Source organism: Lissotriton vulgaris, unplaced genomic scaffold, assembly GCF_964263255.1.
Source record: "Lissotriton vulgaris unplaced genomic scaffold, aLisVul1.2 SCAFFOLD_375, whole genome shotgun sequence".
NCBI lineage: Eukaryota > Metazoa > Chordata > Amphibia > Caudata > Salamandridae > Lissotriton > Lissotriton vulgaris.
In genome coordinates, this window is record NW_028244278.1 from 1,208,395 (window position 1) to 1,226,949 (window position 18,555).

At 45.2% G+C, this 18,555-nt stretch overlaps 1 protein-coding gene across 4 annotated transcripts in view; it reads right to left on the reverse strand.

The window, feature by feature from the left end:
* The window catches only part of SRF (serum response factor), a 225,252-nt gene that overhangs the window by 196,133 nt on the left and 10,564 nt on the right, over positions 1-18,555 (reverse strand). For all 4 annotated transcript variants that reach the window (XM_086948774.1, XM_086948777.1, XM_086948775.1 and 1 more), the window contains exon 2: positions 6,489-6,755. In XM_086948774.1, the coding sequence (XP_086804900.1) occupies positions 6,489-6,755 (267 nt within the window). The remainder of the gene's footprint in view (positions 1-6,488; positions 6,756-18,555) is intronic.

The following is an 18,555-nucleotide window of genomic DNA, read 5'->3' on the forward strand; positions in this document are numbered from 1 at the left end:
CAGGGCTACCCAGATCGCTTCTGATGCCGGTGGAGCGGCGATTGCTGAGTGCTCCTGATCCCCGCCGAGGACCCAACATGGCGGCCGCCCGTTGCCAGCTCGGGCTGTAGAGCAGCGGGGAGGAGGAGCGGAGACCGGGGGCGAGTCGGACGGGCGCTGTGCACCCGAGCCGTGTGTGGGGCTCCTGCCGCGTCCCCCGCTGCCACCTCGTTGCTGGTGTCTGTGGAGCGGCGCTGGCTGGCTGCTATCGGTCCCTGCCGGGGACCCAACATGGCGGACGCCCGCTGCCAGCCCGGGCTGAAGAACGGCAGGGAGGAGAGCGGAGACCGGGGGCGAGTCGGACAGGCGCTGATCACCTGAGCGGTATGTAGGGCTCCCACTGCGGCCCCCGCTGCCACCCGCTGTCGCCGGCCGAGACTCTTGCCCCCCCTTCCCCCTTGCTGACCACGCTGTTTAGCCGGTGCCTGGGGGACACGCTTTCTCTGACCGGCAGACACAGGCTCCGGGAACACGAACACGAACGCAGAGGATAGTGCCCTGGTGGACTCTGGAGGACTTTTCTCGTTGGACTAGACCCTCCCTCCATACCCTGCATCCTACCCACCCTTCATCTATGCTGTGAATGCTGCTGTTTGTTCGGACAGTTTTCGCTGGACTCTAGCCCTTCCCTCCAGACCCTTGCATCCCACCCACCCCTCCTCTATGCTGGTACTAGTGTAGTGTTTGCTGTGGTCCTTTGTACTCTCTACCACCCCTATATATTACCCTTAGAGTGTTTCCAGTCACATCCCTCCTGTCAGGATAGAAGACAACTCTAACGACTAGTATCCTATGTGATTATTAGATTGTATCCATGTGTATCCCCTCCCTGTGTTTAGAACTATAGCTTTAACGACTAATCGCCTGTGGAACTGTTGGAATATAGCCAGGTGTTCCCCTTCCCCCGTGTGAAGAGATAACCCTACTCACTAGAGCAAAAAGAAATGTGTTCCTGAAATGTGTAACGTAACTGATTCTATGTAAAGTGCCTTGTAAAGGGGCAGCTGACATTCCAGGAGCCTAGTCCCGACAGCTCGACGACTTCGGAGGGTTGGAAGAGGTCCCCCGCTACACGGCGGAGGAGGGCACTGGACATCGAATGCTGTCTTATGTAAAGCGCACTGATAACCTAATCGGTTCAAGATCCTGAAATGTGCAACGTAACTGATTCTATGTAAACTGCTGTGATAACATGTAACGGAACTGGTGCTATGTAAAGCGCTCTGATAACCTAATCGGTTCAAGTTCGCGCTATAGAAAACTCTAAATAAATAAATAAATAAAAGTTATAAGCACATGAAAAAAAGCTTTTCCTATGGAAACGTGGTCCTTACTATAACTACCTTCGGGCGACCGCCAGTAGATAATATAAAAAAATATATATATGTTGTTCAACAAGTTGCCCTGTAGCTTCTGGAGCGCACACAACAGCGCGCTGCCATCCAGCTTTGAAATGCAGCATGCTCACCAACTCTGATTAGCCATTAATTTGAAGACGCGTTTCAAGGTCAGAGGACCCCTTCTTCATGGGCTGGTGCAAACCACTTCGGAGGCTCACATTTCTTTTTACATTTCCGGTTTATTTAAATATGCTGTCTACCCCCAATGGGCGTATACTCAATACTATGTCTTTTTGGTGCATTGTGAGACAAGAGGTCCGAATGTGAGCAAGAATAAACGTCTTAGTAAGTTCAAATGTTTGTGTCTTTTTTCCCTTTTTTATTTCTTTACGTAGGATGCAGAGCAATGAGAAAATCTTAATCCGCATATGGAGTGTTGTGCTGATCAGGTCTCGAAGGTTCGAATCCTCAGCCTCTCCCAGCTGGGGAGGTTGCTGCTCCCCACGGCCAAGCTCTTGGGCCTTTGGTGAAATGTGTGGGTATATACATATATATATATATATATATATATATATACATACATACACACATACAAATTTTTCTCACTGAAGAAAACCAAAGGTTAAAAGGACGTTATAGTAAGGAAATAGAATTTTAATAAACTTGGAAATTCAGTGAAAAGAAAGGTTACACGGACATAGTTAGGCGGACATTTCACTCGTACAAAACCAGAGTAATTCAGCAGTTCTAGTTAGCCACGCTAATTATAACTCGCACCCGCAGTGTACTGCTTATGACCTCGCAATTCACTGATGTCACCCAGTGACAGTGTTTTTAAAATGTTGAGGAGTGTTCAATATATGGTACAGGATGGCTCAGAACATACCTATAGTCAAGAGATGCAACATCAAGGACTACAGTGAAATATCCTGATTCATTCATCACTAATCTCCCAAATGAATCCAATGAGTCTTCAGAATACTTGAAAAAAGTATCCTTTTATATTGTTTTTCTCCAGACTTTGGTTTTAAAAACAATACAAAATTCATAGCCCTCCTTTTTGGAGGAAGTGGCTATAGGGTTATTTATAAGGACTTTTTTGGCTGTAATGTTAAACAGATCTATTAACTCCTCCCTGTTATCATCAAAATCCATAGTGAATATTGTAAAAAGGCCCTAATGACTGAACTGTGCCAGGAGGCCCACAATTAAGCAAGACATGAGACAGAAGGTGTCTAGCTTAATTGTGGACTCCTAGCACAGGGAGGAGTTAATAGGAGATCTGTTTAACATTACAGCCAAAGAAGTCCTTATAAATAACCCTATAGCCACTTCCTCCAAAAAGGAGGGCTATGAACTTTGTATTGTGTTTTTAAAACATACGAAGTCTGAAGAAAAATATAAAAATAAAAAGGATATTTTTTCAAGTATTCTGAAGACTCATTGGATTCATTTGGGAGATCGTTTCTTGTTCATTAATCACCAATCAGGATATTTCACTGTAGTTCTTGTTACTGTATCTCTTGAACATAGGTGTGTGTTGAGCCATCCTGTACCTTGTGTTTTTGGTTGTCCAAAACTGTGGGGCTATAGTAAGGTCATGTCCCCAGCTCTTTGCACCACCATCCTTGCCCAAACTACTAAACACTAAACTGACTGGTGCAGGCTCAGAGTGCCCTGACCTTCTGCCTCGTGTCTTTATTTATGCGATTTTATATAGCGCGGACTTTACCCGAAGGTGTCGGAGCGCTTCACAATATGAACAGCAATGATACAGGAGGAGAAAAATTACAAGTGAACAAATTGCAAACGTTACGTTAGCTAGTGTTAAATATATAACAAGGTGTATAGATGAATAAATGGCTGTAAGAGTGCCTGTATGGATGATTCAGTGGGTGCGTGGTTGTATAAGTGAGTGATTAAGCGTCTCAGTAAATGTGTGCGTCACTAGGATTTGAGACTGTCTATCAGATGGCGTCTAAGTGGGTACCTTGATGGGTGATTGATTGGGCGTCAGAGTACCTGAAGGGTGCATGGATGAGTGAGTGTGTGAGTCAGTGGCTCTATGGGGGAGTCAGTGGCAGTGTGGGTAAGTGTGTGTGTGTGTATGTATGTAGCTCAATGAGTGACTGACAGTGTGAGTGACTGACAGTGTGAGTGACTGACAGTGTGAGTGACTGACAGTGTGAGTGACTGACAGTGTGAGTGACTGACAGTGTGAGTGACTGACAGTGTGAGTGACTGACAGTGTGAGTGACTGACAGTGTGAGTGACTGACAGTGTGAGTGACTGACAGTGTGAGTGACTGACAGTGTGAGTGACTGACAGTGTGAGTGACTGACAGTGTGAGTGGGTGTATGAGTGGATATATCAGTGGCTGTATTAGTGAGCAAGTTAGTGTATGGGTGACTGAGTGGATATGTGTGTCGACCTAAGAATCAGTGAGTGGGTGGGTAAGTACTCCTGTGTGTGGGTCAATGGTTTCGAGAATGGTAGTGTGGAAGTTGGAGTGGGTGTATGAATGATAACATGCGAGTGGGTGTGTCGGATTCTGTGGATGTCATCATTTTAGATGTCAGTTATGTCACTGACCAAGGTATGAGTTTTGCAATATGTGAGGTTATAAGCAGTGCCTTGTGTGGGCGCAAATTATAGTTAGCTCGGCTAACCATAGCTGCTTAATTTCTCTTGTTTTGTACAAGTGAAATATCAGCTCAACTACAAAGTCCCGGTTACCTTTGCTTTTTACAGACTATGGTTTTTAAATCTATTTCTTAACTAGAACATCCACGTAACCTAGGAGTTTACTATCTAAAATGGCACCAAGAGGTAGTTTTATAAGCTTGTATTTTATTCAGTGGATTAATAAGAGTTTACTTTATACATTTTTTATATTTGCAACGATGTCGCGATACCTGTGGCGATGTCGCGAAAGTAGATATTCAATGCCCACCGACACACCCAAAAATATGTTTAAAAAATCCATTCTGTACACCCTACACATTACTATATATATACTTCTTTATAAACATGTTTAAACTCATTTTGTACTAAGTTTCTTTAAAAACCATCTTGCAGAACTATTTTCTGTTTTTGCTGTTATTCTGGACGTCACAATGACTTCTTTAACGAGAACGTTGTGCTAAGGTGAACACATATCCACACTTAATGTATTTCACACACTAGGGATTTATTGCTGCACACTTCAAACATGTTTTTCTAGAACCACAATCTCTAAAACTAAGTTTCCATTTTCTCAGTGAGACCGAAGATTGAGATGTTGGTCGTCTCGAACCCCGGATCAAAATTGCGTTGACTTAGCAGATTATGAACCCTTACTTGTGTGAGGTTTTGGTTGTATTGTCACATGTCATTATCAAAATGCAGCGACATTATTGAATCACAGTGTCACATGTGAGCACCAAGCGCTTTCAGTGAAAACACTACTCTTTTTTAATGTTGCCAGGTTTTTCATTTTAACTGCTTATTTCCGAAACTGCATGTTTGATTATACATTATTATTTCTAGGACTGGTGGACCACAGTTTTGTTCACCTGGATGTGGAACATCCCTCCATCATGAGAGCAGCAACCAACCCTCCCACAATTCAGGAGGAAATCGAAAATGTACTCTTCAAGACATTATCTCAGACAGGCTGACTTCACACCTGTTCTGCTAGATCTACCTCCTCCATCTGCCCCCTCTTCTCCATGTATCCCGACAGGCTTGTATTCCATTTACAGCGCTCTGCTGCTAGCCAGCCAGGGGCACACTTAAGAAATAAGAGCACTTACATGAATCTACTGTGGAGTGTCCTCAATGGACCATTGTGTTTGACCTACATCTTCTAATAGGCAAATATCCAATGCAAATGCATCACGTCTCTGGCTGTGGTGTAGCTGCTCTATTCTAGAGTGCATATACTCTGTGGAACCATGCCGGTATAGAAACAGAGCATTGCAGGGTTTCATATATGAAATACAGACAGCGTACACCGTGCACATTTGACTCCAGAGGGAAGTACTATTACTGCCCTGGGCTTGTCGCTTCAGGTTATACAAACAGACCTCCCGCAGAGTTCAGAGATGTAGACTATGTCCCTCAACTGCAGTCCATAAGTCAAACTGTGTATTCACAAAATGTTAACCGTCTGAGACAAGTTCTTTTTTGAATTTTCAAAAATGAATATTTTATCTATGAAACTGTACTTGCAGATTCCACACACAGCCAGAGACACGAGTCCATAAATGTCAAATAGAAATCTCTATACAGCTAAACGTTATAAACTCTAACAAGATGGCAAAAAAACATAATGAGTATGTTCATGCCTGAGTTTTTCCACTCAAGATCAGGAAAAATAAAGGTTATAGAAACAACTTTGCAGATTTCAACGTTTAACACTAGATGTCAGAACATGCACAGTACACAAATCGTAAAACAGATGTTCAGAACAGCTTAAAGCACACACACGGGGGGGGGGGGGGGGGGGGGGTTGTTAACGTAACTACCTTCACAGAAAAAGAAAATCCAAAGGCTTGCAGCTATTAAAACCAAGCGAAACAAAGGTCCGAGAATTGCCCACAAATGTAAAGTCTTCCACTGCCCACTCACAACTGACCAGCAACCTTGACTCCCACCAACAAACGTTCCTTCCACCTGAGATTTCATGCATTGGGACCAGTGAATTGGACAAAAGATTTGCAGTAAAATTAACACACAGACAGCAGATATGTTGATATGGCCGACCTCATGGTTGCTAATCACCTTGGAAAGGCAGAAAAGCATCTTCACGATTGCTTACATATGTCCAGACCTTGATGAGGGAGAAAGGTTGCCTACTCAGTTTTACCCTGAGGCACACATGGCAGAAGAAAAGCCTTTAACGGCCTAGTCTCAAAAAGCTTCAGAAACTAGCATACAATGGCTCCACCGCCACTGCGAAAACAGTACCCCAAATGAATGTCAATCTAAAGTGAAGCCACCTATGCCTGTACCGGTTTAAGGAGAGAGCACAACCCTACAGAGCCTGCCTAAATGCTTCTTCTAGACAGAAGATAGAGACACATTGATTTGAATCACAAGACAGTTGAATAGAAGACATGTAACTACCTTTGTTTCTCCGCTGCTGTCCGACTCAGACACCTGGTATGTGAGGTCAGTCTCCTCGAAGCCCGTAGCACTCATACGTTGGTCTGTGGTGGGGTCTGAACGAGGTGGAGAGTCTGGAGAATTCAGGCAAGTTTGGATTAGCGCTTTCCCAGTCTCACTAGTGATCATGGGCTGCAGTTTGCGTGTCGCAAACGTGTACACATGGCCCGTCTCACTGGCAACAAGCAGCAACACCTGAGTCCCTGTTAGAGTGGAGAGCTCGTAGGCCTGCAAGACAAAAAAGATGCGTTGGAACATCACGGCCTCGAAAGCATTCACCTCAACTTACAAAATCCAACAGTAGTAAACCCGGAGAAGACTTGTAGCACAGAAATTTATCATAATGCAGTTATCAACCATTAAATCAGCAGCAGGCAGTGAATTTCAAATCAATCAACGAGCATACGTTACAGACCACAGTAACCATAGACTATAGCCCCCTTTATCAGCCATCATTCATACATGGTTAACCCAGAAATACTGGCACACTATAGCACGTCCGTGGCCTTGGCCAATTTTCTTTACTCTCCATCTGTCGAACAAAAAAGACACAGATCACAGACTTGACCTAAGAGTTGGAGAAAAACTACAAGAGTTCCTCCTGTGAGTGAGTAACTTGCACATAACCCTAAATCCAAACACCCCACCTGCATGCTGATCGCCACAATTTCAGATGCATAGAATAATGCTACAACCATAAAGTTCAACGACCAGACAAAGGAAACTGAAGGATACCTAGGGACCAAGAGTAGTATTAGAGCTTTAAAGAACAAAGGTCCCTAAGCGGAGATGAAGGGCAGAATACTCCTAGTGCACAATCAGAATATATAGGATGAATTAGACGAATCATTAATTTATATAAAAATGTAAATGTCTTTTAGCGATATGCACCCTTACGGGTGCACCACAAGCATAACACAAACGAACAGGCAAAACTACAAGTGTGTGACATCAAAATTTGCATAGAATCAAAAGTCACACTTCTTGTTAAAGAAAACACTACTATATCCGAGAAAAATAATCGCAGAATCACGCGTGATTTAGTGGACTAGGTTTCAATCCCCTAAACATATGGGATCATCAGGAGGATAATACAATGTTCGCTTGGTTATATAAAATTCTAAACACTAAATTAGAAAATACACATTGCAACCCAATAAGAGATGAATTACAGCCGCGTTCCTAGTCTGCGGACCAAAGGAGGTGCCGGGGTTACTAATCAACTAGTAAAGAATGCACCTCTCAAATAGGGACTTACTTCCCAGAAGGTACGATTATTCAATCAATCAATTCCTGGTACTAAACCTTCTTAAAAGAAGGACTGAATGGGTCCAAGAAACACCCTGGCAGTAAACAGTGGAACGGGCAAGGACCAATGATAGATATAAGGTCAAGGACAGGTGTGCTCCAGAACGTAAACTGCAGTCCAAGTCATAAATGCACACAATGAGGAATGTTGGTACTACAGGGACGCCCCTGGGGCTAGTACTGCACCCCTGACATAACAGGAGTTAAGAAAGGCTTTCCCAAGGTGCACCATGCAGGAACCGAGCAGCTCAGGTGCGTACCCCCAAATAACCAATTTTAAATTCTATATAAACCATAGATTCATCTAATTCCTCCTGGGAATTATTGGAGTGCACTGAGTATTATGCCCTTCAGCTCAGTTTAGGGACCCTCTATTTGATGCATAAAGGCTGGCTAAATACATGGACCTGCAATTGTAATTTACTTGTTATTAGAGGAATTTAGTCGAACATGTCCAGAAATGCCCTTGGTATAACTACTCAACACTTGCATTTACTCATTCAAATTAATAAGCTAGAAAGGCCCAATGTCGATGGGCATCTCCAATTGATTTAAAAGGCAATGAGGTTGAGCAGGGACAGATAGGGAAGTTCACAATCCATACTTGCCTCAAGTCAGATCAGTTCACAATCTTGATTTGGTTCAAACAGGTTGCCCATAGAAGGTTAACCATAAAAGAGCACACAAAATATAAACTCTATAACTTAAAAAACGCATTAAAAAAATAGAACAAATCAGATCCTATAAAAGAGGACAAACATTCTTTAAAAACATGTCTAAATGGATCCTTGTCCCACCATGGTGTGAGCTAAAACACCTACTCCAACCGCACCCCACTGGTGTAGAACAATGCAGCGAAGTGAAGATATTCAATGGTGCACACAAGTATCGTAAAAGAACTTTAAACCCTGCCTAAAGGTTACTACAGAGGGCAGTTTCAAGTGATATTCATTTGCCTCACTATAAAAACATCAAAGTAAAAGAAAGTGGAAATAATCCATATTGAGAAACTAGAGAGTGATACTCTAATGCAAAATCCTCCCCATGTATATCAGGCAATACAAAAACATAAGAGGATCTGTCGGAGCACACACAAATCTGAAAGCCGCCTTATAGACCCAAGAATTATTTGTTCTAAAAAGGGGTTTCAAATAGTTTCACCGTAGGCCATCAGAATAAAGTGATGTGTTGTCTGCTTGGAAGTACCATCACATGGGCACAGAGTAAAACCACTGGGCCATAACAAGGGAAGGCAACTAAGAAATGTATCATACCCAGGCGTAGCCTAGTTAAAATAAATCCATGTTGGGGGGTTGAGGCATAAGTTCGATGCGGCTGGAAACCATCCCCAGAAGGGATCAACATATGAAGCTTCTATTGGTTTCCTAGACTCGGAAGACCCTATTTCCAGACTTTCCCCCAAGTAAAGGGCTTTGATCTTGCTCTTACGCAATACCAATACATTACATTGGGTTCTAATCACAGAGCTGTAATGCAGCAATTAAAATAGGGAAGCCCGGGGGTGATAAAAACATGACCAAGAGCTAGACAACCCATAAAGGATTTACCAAAAGGCCATTTCAGACTTGGCCCTCACTGAGCACCAAAGCAAGAGCAGCTTAAGTGAGAGGAAAACCTCCAACTAGGTTAACCGGATCTCTGTGGATAATGTAGGTCGAAGTGGAGAACAGAATACTCAACAGTCACCTAAGGAAGGCATTCCCCTCAAACTGAAGAGGACGGCAAAGCATATAGCCCCAAACGCCCCTCCATATATAGCAGATGACAATGCTTTAGCTTAATATAGATTAACCATTTCTTGAATGGGGTGGCTACCAAGTTTGCTAGAAAATGGTAAAACACCCTCAGAGACTACTTATTTTTAATCTAGCATTTTGTACATGATTAAACCATAAGCCATTGCTACCAAATAAAATACCCAAATAGTTGAAGGAGTTAACCATCTTGATCAGGGAACCCCAATATAAAAAGCCTACATTTCTGGGTCTTTTTACAACATATCATAAATGTCTTTGCATTGTTGATCTTTAGTTTCCTCCCATCCACGAAATCAACAAAGTTATCCCTCAATCTGTGGAGGCTGACAGCAGTTCTTGACACCAGTACCACGTTGTGAGTATAGCTGGCAAAAATAGGTGCATCATCCTGCGGAGCCCCACCCAAGGCGTCCGATTTCTCTCGATTGTAAATGGGGGAGTACATTGCCCCTTAGGGCCAAAACGTAACAGACATTCTTCTGTACAATTTGGAAAGATAGATAACAATATTGTTCTGTGCCTCATGTGAAAGTAGAAGGTGCCACAGGATAAAGTGATCCACCAGAGCAAAAGCACTGCAAAGGTCAGCAAAACACAAATATAAGATCCTGGCTCAGCCTTAGTGTATTTCCCGACGGTTGTAGGATGAAAACGCATTCCGGTGTAACACATGCCTTTACCACACATGCGTTACAACGCGAATGCCTTGAACGCGTATATCCTTTACTACGCATGCTTGTACAACGTATTTGTTGTAAAGTATGTATGGTAAAGGCCTATGCCTGTTAAATGTTTTCCCTAACCCCTGCCCTCAGTCCTGAAGCCTGTTCCCTAAACGCCAATTCTAGTTCCCATCACAACCCCTGCCCTGTTAAAAATTAACAACCATTCCCTAAGCCCTAAATCTAGACACACCCCCCCCCCCAGCGCAACCTCCTCCCCGTTAAAAAATACCAGACCCTTCCCCAAATGCTGAATCTAGACCCACTGCGCAACACCCTCCTAGCCTCCAGCCCTTTTTAAAAATACCCGGCCCCTGCCCTGCACCCTAAATTTGTTCCCTGGCCCCCCCGATCCTTTAAAATAAAAGTCAACAATGCCCCCTTAACTATTCAGGACGAGGCACTGTACATGCGTCAAAGAGAAGTGGAAGGATATCTTCATTCAGGGAATTGTGCAGCATGCTTCTCACCCATGAGGGTTGGGGGGCGGCTTGCAGCTCGGGTCAGCCGGAGAGCCAGGTCTTGATGCTCTTCCTGAAGGTGTGTAGAGTGGGGGAGAGTCGTGTTGATCGGGAGCTCGTTCCAGGACTTAGCCGCGATGGAGAAGGCTTTTCCACCCGCTCTGGTTTCGTGGATGCGCTGGGTTTCTGCTAGGGCGAGGTTTCTCCTGGGTACGTGGAAGGAGACTTTCGTTAAGGTATTTGGATCCAGTGTTGTGGAGGAATTTGTGGGCATGATGATTGGCTTTAAAGTTACTCTCTTTTCGACGGGGAGCCAGTGGAGGTGTTGGGTGATGTGTTCATGTCGTGGGATGCAGAGGACGAGACTGGCCGCGGTGTTCTGGAGTTTACGTAGCAAGGATTTGTTAATTTCAGCATAGAGGGCGTTTCTTTAATCCCAGTCTGCTTGTTATGAGTACGTGGGTGACGGTCTTTCTGGATTCTTCGCTCCTCTAACGACACAGATAGCCTTCACCACGCAGGTGCTTGCTACCAGCATATGCGCTCACCACTTACATTGTTAAAAAATGCGTATTGAGGACTGTGTGGTAACAGTGTATTTGTGGCAATGCCTTCGTGGTAAAGGCCCTGCACGGAAACAGCTGCGTTGTAATGGCCGTTTCCCCTTCCCGACAAGCAAGTCCAGGTTGCCACACTGTTCTACTGTCTCCAGCCCCTTCCTAAAACCGTACTGGGATTACAAAAGAATGGAATGATTTGTAGCCCACTGTTCCAATCTTTGTAAGAGGACCCTGCCCGTCAGTTTTACAGAAGAGCCCAGAGAGGACATGTGACGATAGTACTTCGGGTCCGATATGTCTCCCTTCTGAAGAATAGGTATTATGATAGAATCCACCCAACTCGGGGGGAGAGGGCGCAACGTTAAGCCTTCAGGTCAATTTACATTGAACTGTGTTTCATTGAGATCCTGGGTTTAGGGCATCGGGTCAAAAAGCGTAAAGTGACCAAGCGATTGTTTCGAATGCATGTACCACACCTGTGTCACCCACTTTATCACCCGGGCAATAGTAAACTCTACTGCGTTTTTAATTAGCTTTTGCAACACAACTAAAGGATTCAACAACCGTCCATTTAATCTAAACACCGTTGGGTTTAATAGGATCCATGTTGCCAATACTTGTGCTCGTCCCCAGACTCAGCACGTATTAACAAGGATGCAACTAAAGGGTGAGGTGCGCTCACTGCAGTTGGGATTATCCTACTATCAAGAACAAGATATCTAGCTGGCAGGCTATTTATTTAGAAGGTTTTATAGAGCGCGAACAAGATCCTTGCGGATATCAGAGCGCTTTACAATAGATCAAATAGGATAAGATGCATAAAGGTCTAAAATACAGAGAACTCATGTGTGGGGAAGCACATGAGACACAAAAATAACTAATAGTGCCATTACAGCAGGTTGCAGTCTCAAAGTTTCTTGTGAGCCAGTAGAATCCTCATCATAGTACACTCAGGTGAATTTAGCCATGAGATTCGCCTTTTTTGAACGATGCGGTAGAGACAATCCATCGGGTTTCTGGGGGTAGTGTGTTCCATATCCAGGGATCCATACCGGAGAAGGATCGTTTATTGTTTTCATCCTGTTGAATCTTAGAGGTTTCAAGAGAAGGTTTTCCGCACTTCGAGGCTCTGGTGCCCCCAGATACCGTTAGCTTCTGCGCGAGGTAAATGGGAGCCTTGTGATGTATGGCCTTTTGCGTCATGCATGCTATTTTAAGGTGGATTCTACCTTCCAGCGGTAGCCAGTTGAGAGCTATTAAGTCTGCCGCGATATGGTCGCTTCTTTTCGAACCAGTGATAAGTCTCGCGACAGAATATGTTGAGGCTCTTAGTGGTGCAGTGGTCGATTTTGGGAGGCCACAGAGTGATACTCCCGTAGTCCACGCGAGGGATGACTAACGCTTGCACAGCTAGCTTAAAGTCGTTGGCTGGGAGGTATGGTTTCAGCTTCCTAAGTATTTATTTGGAAGTTTGCTTCCTTAGTGGTTTTGCTGATGTGCTTCTGCATGGTGAGGCTGCTGTCAAGATAATTCCCAGGGATTTCGCTGAGTCTACGATAGATGGTTGAATGTTGAGTGCAGTGATATGTTTGATCCATTCCTGTATCATGGGGGCTTTGGCGGGGGGAGGGGGGGGCAATAAGGAGGAATTCAGTCTTTAGAGCGTTTAATGTGAGGTGGTTTTCTACCAGCCATATCTGGGTGTTTGAGCATTGAATTAAGCGCTTTGATGTCGTTCAGAGTGTTGATCTTGAGGTACAGTTGCGCATCGTCTGCATACATATGGTATTGCACGTTGGATGCTTGTAGTATTTTGGTGAGGGGTTCCAGGAACAGGTTGAATAGTGCCAGCGAAAGTGACGAACCTTGCGGTAGCCCTAGTGACACTGGTACAGATTTGGAGAGACTGCTGTTGGTCTTGAATATTTGCGTACGGTTATGGAGATACGAAGTGAACCACTTAAGCACTGATCCGGAGAGACCCATCCTATGTTTCAGAAGCTCTAGTAGATAGTCGTGTTTGACCGTATCAAAGGCAGAGGATAGATCAAGCAGGATGAGAAGACATGATCCGTTCTGGTCGAGTATTTGAAGAGCATCATCCGTGATGTGGGTCATGGCTGATTCAGTGCTGTGACCTGCTCTAAACCCCGACTGGTGTCTGTTCAGCAGGTCAAAGCGATCAATGTGAGTAGTCAGTTGGGTGTGTACGCATTTCTCGAGAAGTTTGGCCAAGGTAGGGATGTTGGAGATAGGCCGGTAGTTATTTAAGTCTGTTGGGTCGGCTGTGGGTTTCTTTAGGATGGGTGTTACCTGTCCGACTTTGAGGCTGTCTGGGATGCAGCCTTGTTGGAGGGAGCTGTTAATGATCTTAGTCCATAGGGGTAGAAGAAGAGGAGATAGGTCTTTAACCGCGTCTGCTGGGAGGGTAGGTGGTTGGCCGGCTTCAGGGTATTAAGAATCCGGGGGGGGGGGGGGGGGGGGGCAGAGCTGCGTCAGCAAATAAGATGGCTGCTTAGGCTCCCGGCTCTGACGACCTCCGTATCCTGCCACAATATCCTGTACATTATCCTGAATTTACTCCGAGCCTCTGTGTGCATGAACTGCTCCGCACCCTAATGGTGAAATCCGGAAACTTTTATTGGCTAATTTGACAATCTGTCGAGTTGAAGACTGTGGCCTACTCCAGCGGTGCAGCCGGGGCCTCTAGTATTTTCACAGCCGGGCTGCAGTGCAACAACATCAGCTGGGAGACGCAGGCTTGGTCCGGTCAATCGGAGTGGAGGCTTTGTTTAAGCCCGGATTTGGCGGCGATCGTTTCTATTGCCCAGCATCGATGGAGGAGTGATTCTGCTTGCTGTCGGCTGCGGGTGGGGGTCCCCGTCCCGCGGACCCGGTACCGGGCCCGGCGGAGTTCGGTGGGTCGGGGTCTCTGGCCTGCGGCTTTAACCGAGTTGACCGTGGCTGCGATTAAAGTCTGGTCACTCTCCGCATCTGCAAGTTCGAGATCCTGTTTGTCCCCCCAGAGGATGCCAGATTCACCCAGGGAGGTGATTCTGATTGGTACAAAGAACAGCTGCGAGGTCTTTTAGTGTTCCAGAATTACTAGGCGCACTACCTGGGTGTCCGCAAGGTAAAATTTTAAAGAAGTGGTCAGTGTAGGCAATGAGGCGAGCGGTAATCCCCAACAACCGCTCCAAGATGGACCAATATTGATCCACACACATGCAAAAAACAACAATGCCCCTGCGCTAAACACAAAGTTATTCCTTGGTAATAGTTAAGTATAGAAACGTGGTGGAAGTTGTTTAAGCAAATCTAAACTTTAGGTCAAACTTCGAGAACAATTATACATAAGTGGAGTAGAGAAACAGTTTGTTCTTGGTGTAGCCACTTCTGTTTATTGTTCCATTTCACAAGCCAACACGTGTTTCATCGCAGGGAACAAGCTGCGAATCTTCAGGGCTGAATAGACACATAAAATATACATTTGCGAACTTGTTCTATTCATAAGCACATTAAGGAAGTGACTTGATTGTGTCAACCAGGGTGATCATAGGCATGCCAATAAGTGACTCTGTCAATGTGACTAGAGAACACTAATTTAGTGACATCTGTGATATAAACAATGAGACCTGTTGATTGAAAAACACTGGCCGGAAAGAATGGTAAGGTGACTAAGTGAAAGAAGTGTAGTGTAATTCAAAGGACGATATCCCAAGTGACTTGTACGTGGTATTCTAAGAAACGGATAGACTCGCAGTTATCATTTTACGCGTATCAGCGTCCGACATAGTACTGATCACTTAAGTAAATAATAAGCTCTTTATAGCGGTATAGTCTGAATATTAGTGCATTAACAGAAATATTTATCTCATTCTCATTGTGGATGATCATTTAATTTTGAGATATTATACCTTTAATGCAATATTTATAGGATTAGATGCAATCCATCCGGATGTCTAATCCTCCGTTATTTCCGATACGTGAGCTTAGAGTAAAGGGCCGGTCAGTGTGTAGACTCTGTAAGGTGTCTACAGAGGGAATTGGGAAATGAGAGACAAGAGTAAGACAAGGGATATGGATAGATAGGATAAAACTGGGTGTACATAAAAATGCTCTCGATTGTTGGACTAAAGGCGAGGGGGATATCTCTGATAAAAAAGGCCACTGTTGAGTGCTATGTAACAAAGCATCTGTGCCAGTCCATAGTCATCCAGAATCAATCTATGGCGACTCATAGGCAGTGAGTCCACAAAAACTTCAGACGCAGGAGGACTCTCCCTTCTAGATGGGAAGAACCAATGTACCTTGCCCAGGAGTCGTAAAGTCACCAAGAGAGGGGAAGATGACCTCAAAATGAATGGAAAGTCACGAACAAAAGTTCTCAGGAGGGGGTCGCCTTTCGGTACCTCAGAAGTCAATGGTGGTGGAAGGTTCAGTAATACACTGACTACCTTGGGCACACCGTCCTCCAGGGCACCATCCGATGGTTTCAATACTTGCTTCCTCACGTGGTTCTCGCACGGAGACAAAATGGCCGCGGTTTGAACGGCTGCAGATTGCTGTTCCGACAGTAAGGCCGGGTCCGGTTCCACCAGGAGCATCTCAGATAGGCGCGTGTCCACTTTGCTCAATAATACATCCACATGTGAATGAAACGCCCAAATTTCTGCCAGTATTGAGCTCCGCGATGGCTCAAGCACCATTCGATCCATAGTCTCAAGCCCGACGCCAATCACAATCACCTGCAAAAAACAATGCCCCTGCGCTAAACACAGTTATTCCTAGCGATAGGGGTATCTGTTTCTGGCGGGGGGACTAAAGGGGCTGGGAGCCCAAACGGATAAGCCCTCCTCCACTCTTTTTCCTACTTTTAGGGTTTTAGTTATTAGGGGAGACAGGCACGCTGCTAGTGGGGTTCGGCTGTAGCCATTTGCAGGGGTGCAGGGTGGGGGGCTGAAACGGAGTTATTTATTTTGCCTTTTTTATTTTCTATGGCCTTTTTTTGCCTCCCTTTTCTCTTCCTTGAAGGATCAGTATGGCCGACTATTCATTCTGATTTTTATCGTGTACTTATATTTAGTGCTTATGCTTTTATGATATCCTGATTCCCGGGTGGGCAAGCCCTGAGAACTGGCGCTCAACATTGAATGTATACTGTATTGTTGTCTGCACCGATCCATATGCTTTAGCGCCAATGTTCCATTATAGCGGTTATTATGTGCATATCCTGTATCTTGTCCTGTCCCCCGTAGTCTTCTGTTTGATTGTATGGCACCTGATCCTTAAAAATATAAAATGGAACCTGTCTCATCCTGGACTCAGTAGTGCATTCTAATACAAGTTTTATCCTGAATCGCTGACGGACCTCAGGGTTGTCAGCTGATGAGCTGTGTCATACTTTGATTTTTTTTTTTGTTTTTTTGTTTTTGGAAGACCTTTATTTCACATTTGTCCATCATCATACAGGGTGCATTGCATGGCCCACAGAGGGGCAAATCAAATAGTCAAGAAACAGAGTGATACTGCATGAATGACACAGCCATTTAGCTGGCAACCCGGGGGTCCAGCGGCAGTATACATGGTGGAATCATCATTGTCATTTGGAATTGTCCATAATAAATGATCAGTCTAATTTTCTCTTTTTTTTTTGTAACAGTAGAAATGTGTCATTCAGGCAAGCATCGCGGTCGTCGCAGCTTGTTCCCCGGGACCTCACCTAGGTGTGTGTAGAGCTGTATAAGTGCATAGCAATGCGTGGGTCTCGGGGTGGTTGTAGGTATGGCTCGCATTTGCAATGCTCTACCGTGCATGACAATCAGTGTGTGGTATAGCTCACTGAGGCATAAGACTACCAGTGAAGGCTCGCAAGTCCAGGTCGCAGCCCTAAAAGCGATGTCCACATGTGCGGCAGCAGGGCATGCACACTAATCCTCAGGTCCCAGGCGCAGCGGTCAGTCAGTGTTAGGACAGGTTCACTTCGCCTTGCCGCGTGTATGTTCACTGCGTGCGCCGGAGCCCTAAGCGTCAGTACCTCTTCGTACTCCAGGTGTAGCATGCGTTTCGTAGTGTGCTGCCGCCTAGTGTTCGCTCTATCCTCAGTGTCCATATCGAGAGCTAAGTGTAAGTCTGGTCGGGGAACTTGACCAGCGGTGAAACTATCCCCCACACGTCATAACGGCAGGGGAGAACTGGGGTCGGGTAATGTATCGCGGTCAGGGAGTGGGTGGAGGGGTAAGCAGCCAGAGGGACCAGGGCTAGGAGGACAGAAGCTGTGTGTGGGGGGGGTACGGGGGGGAGGGGAGATGGTGCACTTCCGGGCAAGGTCTCGGCATTTGAGTGCGCCCAGCGCGTCTATGAGGCAGGCGGGGCTGTGTCATACTTTGATATTGGCGGTCTCAATTTGTTCAGCGGCCGGCCCCTGCGGTTGTAGGCCCATGCTTTTATTTTTATTGAATGCTACAATAAAAGTTTTTCATTAAAAAAAATAAAAAAGAAGAATCCTGCCTAGGGCTTCTTCGGTATATGTAGCAAAGGATGACCAGGCTGCTTCGTTTTTCAAGATCGGCTTGTCGGAGGTTTGTAACGGTGAGGTTGAGCATGACGGTGTGGTGTTAGAACGAGGGCCTGAGTGAAGTAATTGGTCCTCAAGGAGAAAAAGGCTGAACTCTTCGCAGTTTCGGTGCAGGCGAGGTGTGTCTTGTAAACGTTGGGGAGCATCCTTCGCTTGAGTACGGATAAGGTCAAAAAGTTTTTTGGGGCGGTTTCTCGCCTGGTCCAGTTGATGGCTAAAGAAGTCGGCTTTCGTGTGTTTGATCTTTCTATGGTAAGCGTTTCTCTTTTTCCTTAATGTCTTTAGGTGCTTAGCAGAAGGTGCTGATCTCCAAATGCGTTCATGTGATCGAAGGGATCGTCGGTCCTCGTTAAGTATTCCGTTATACCAGGGCTTAGAGTTTTTAGTGGTTACTCTTTAGTTGAAGTGGGGCAGCCTCGTTAATTATCAATGTCATGGAGTTGAGGTAGTGGTTGGTGAGATGGTGGACATCGGAGGATCCTGGCGGAGGGCGAAGAAGGTTGTAACAGAAGAGGGAAGTGCGCTGGGGTGGAGTAGTTTCAGGTCTCTTTTCCAGATTTTAGGTTTAGTGGATTGAGCTGAATTGCGTTTCACTGTCTCGTTGATGTAAAAGTTAATACAG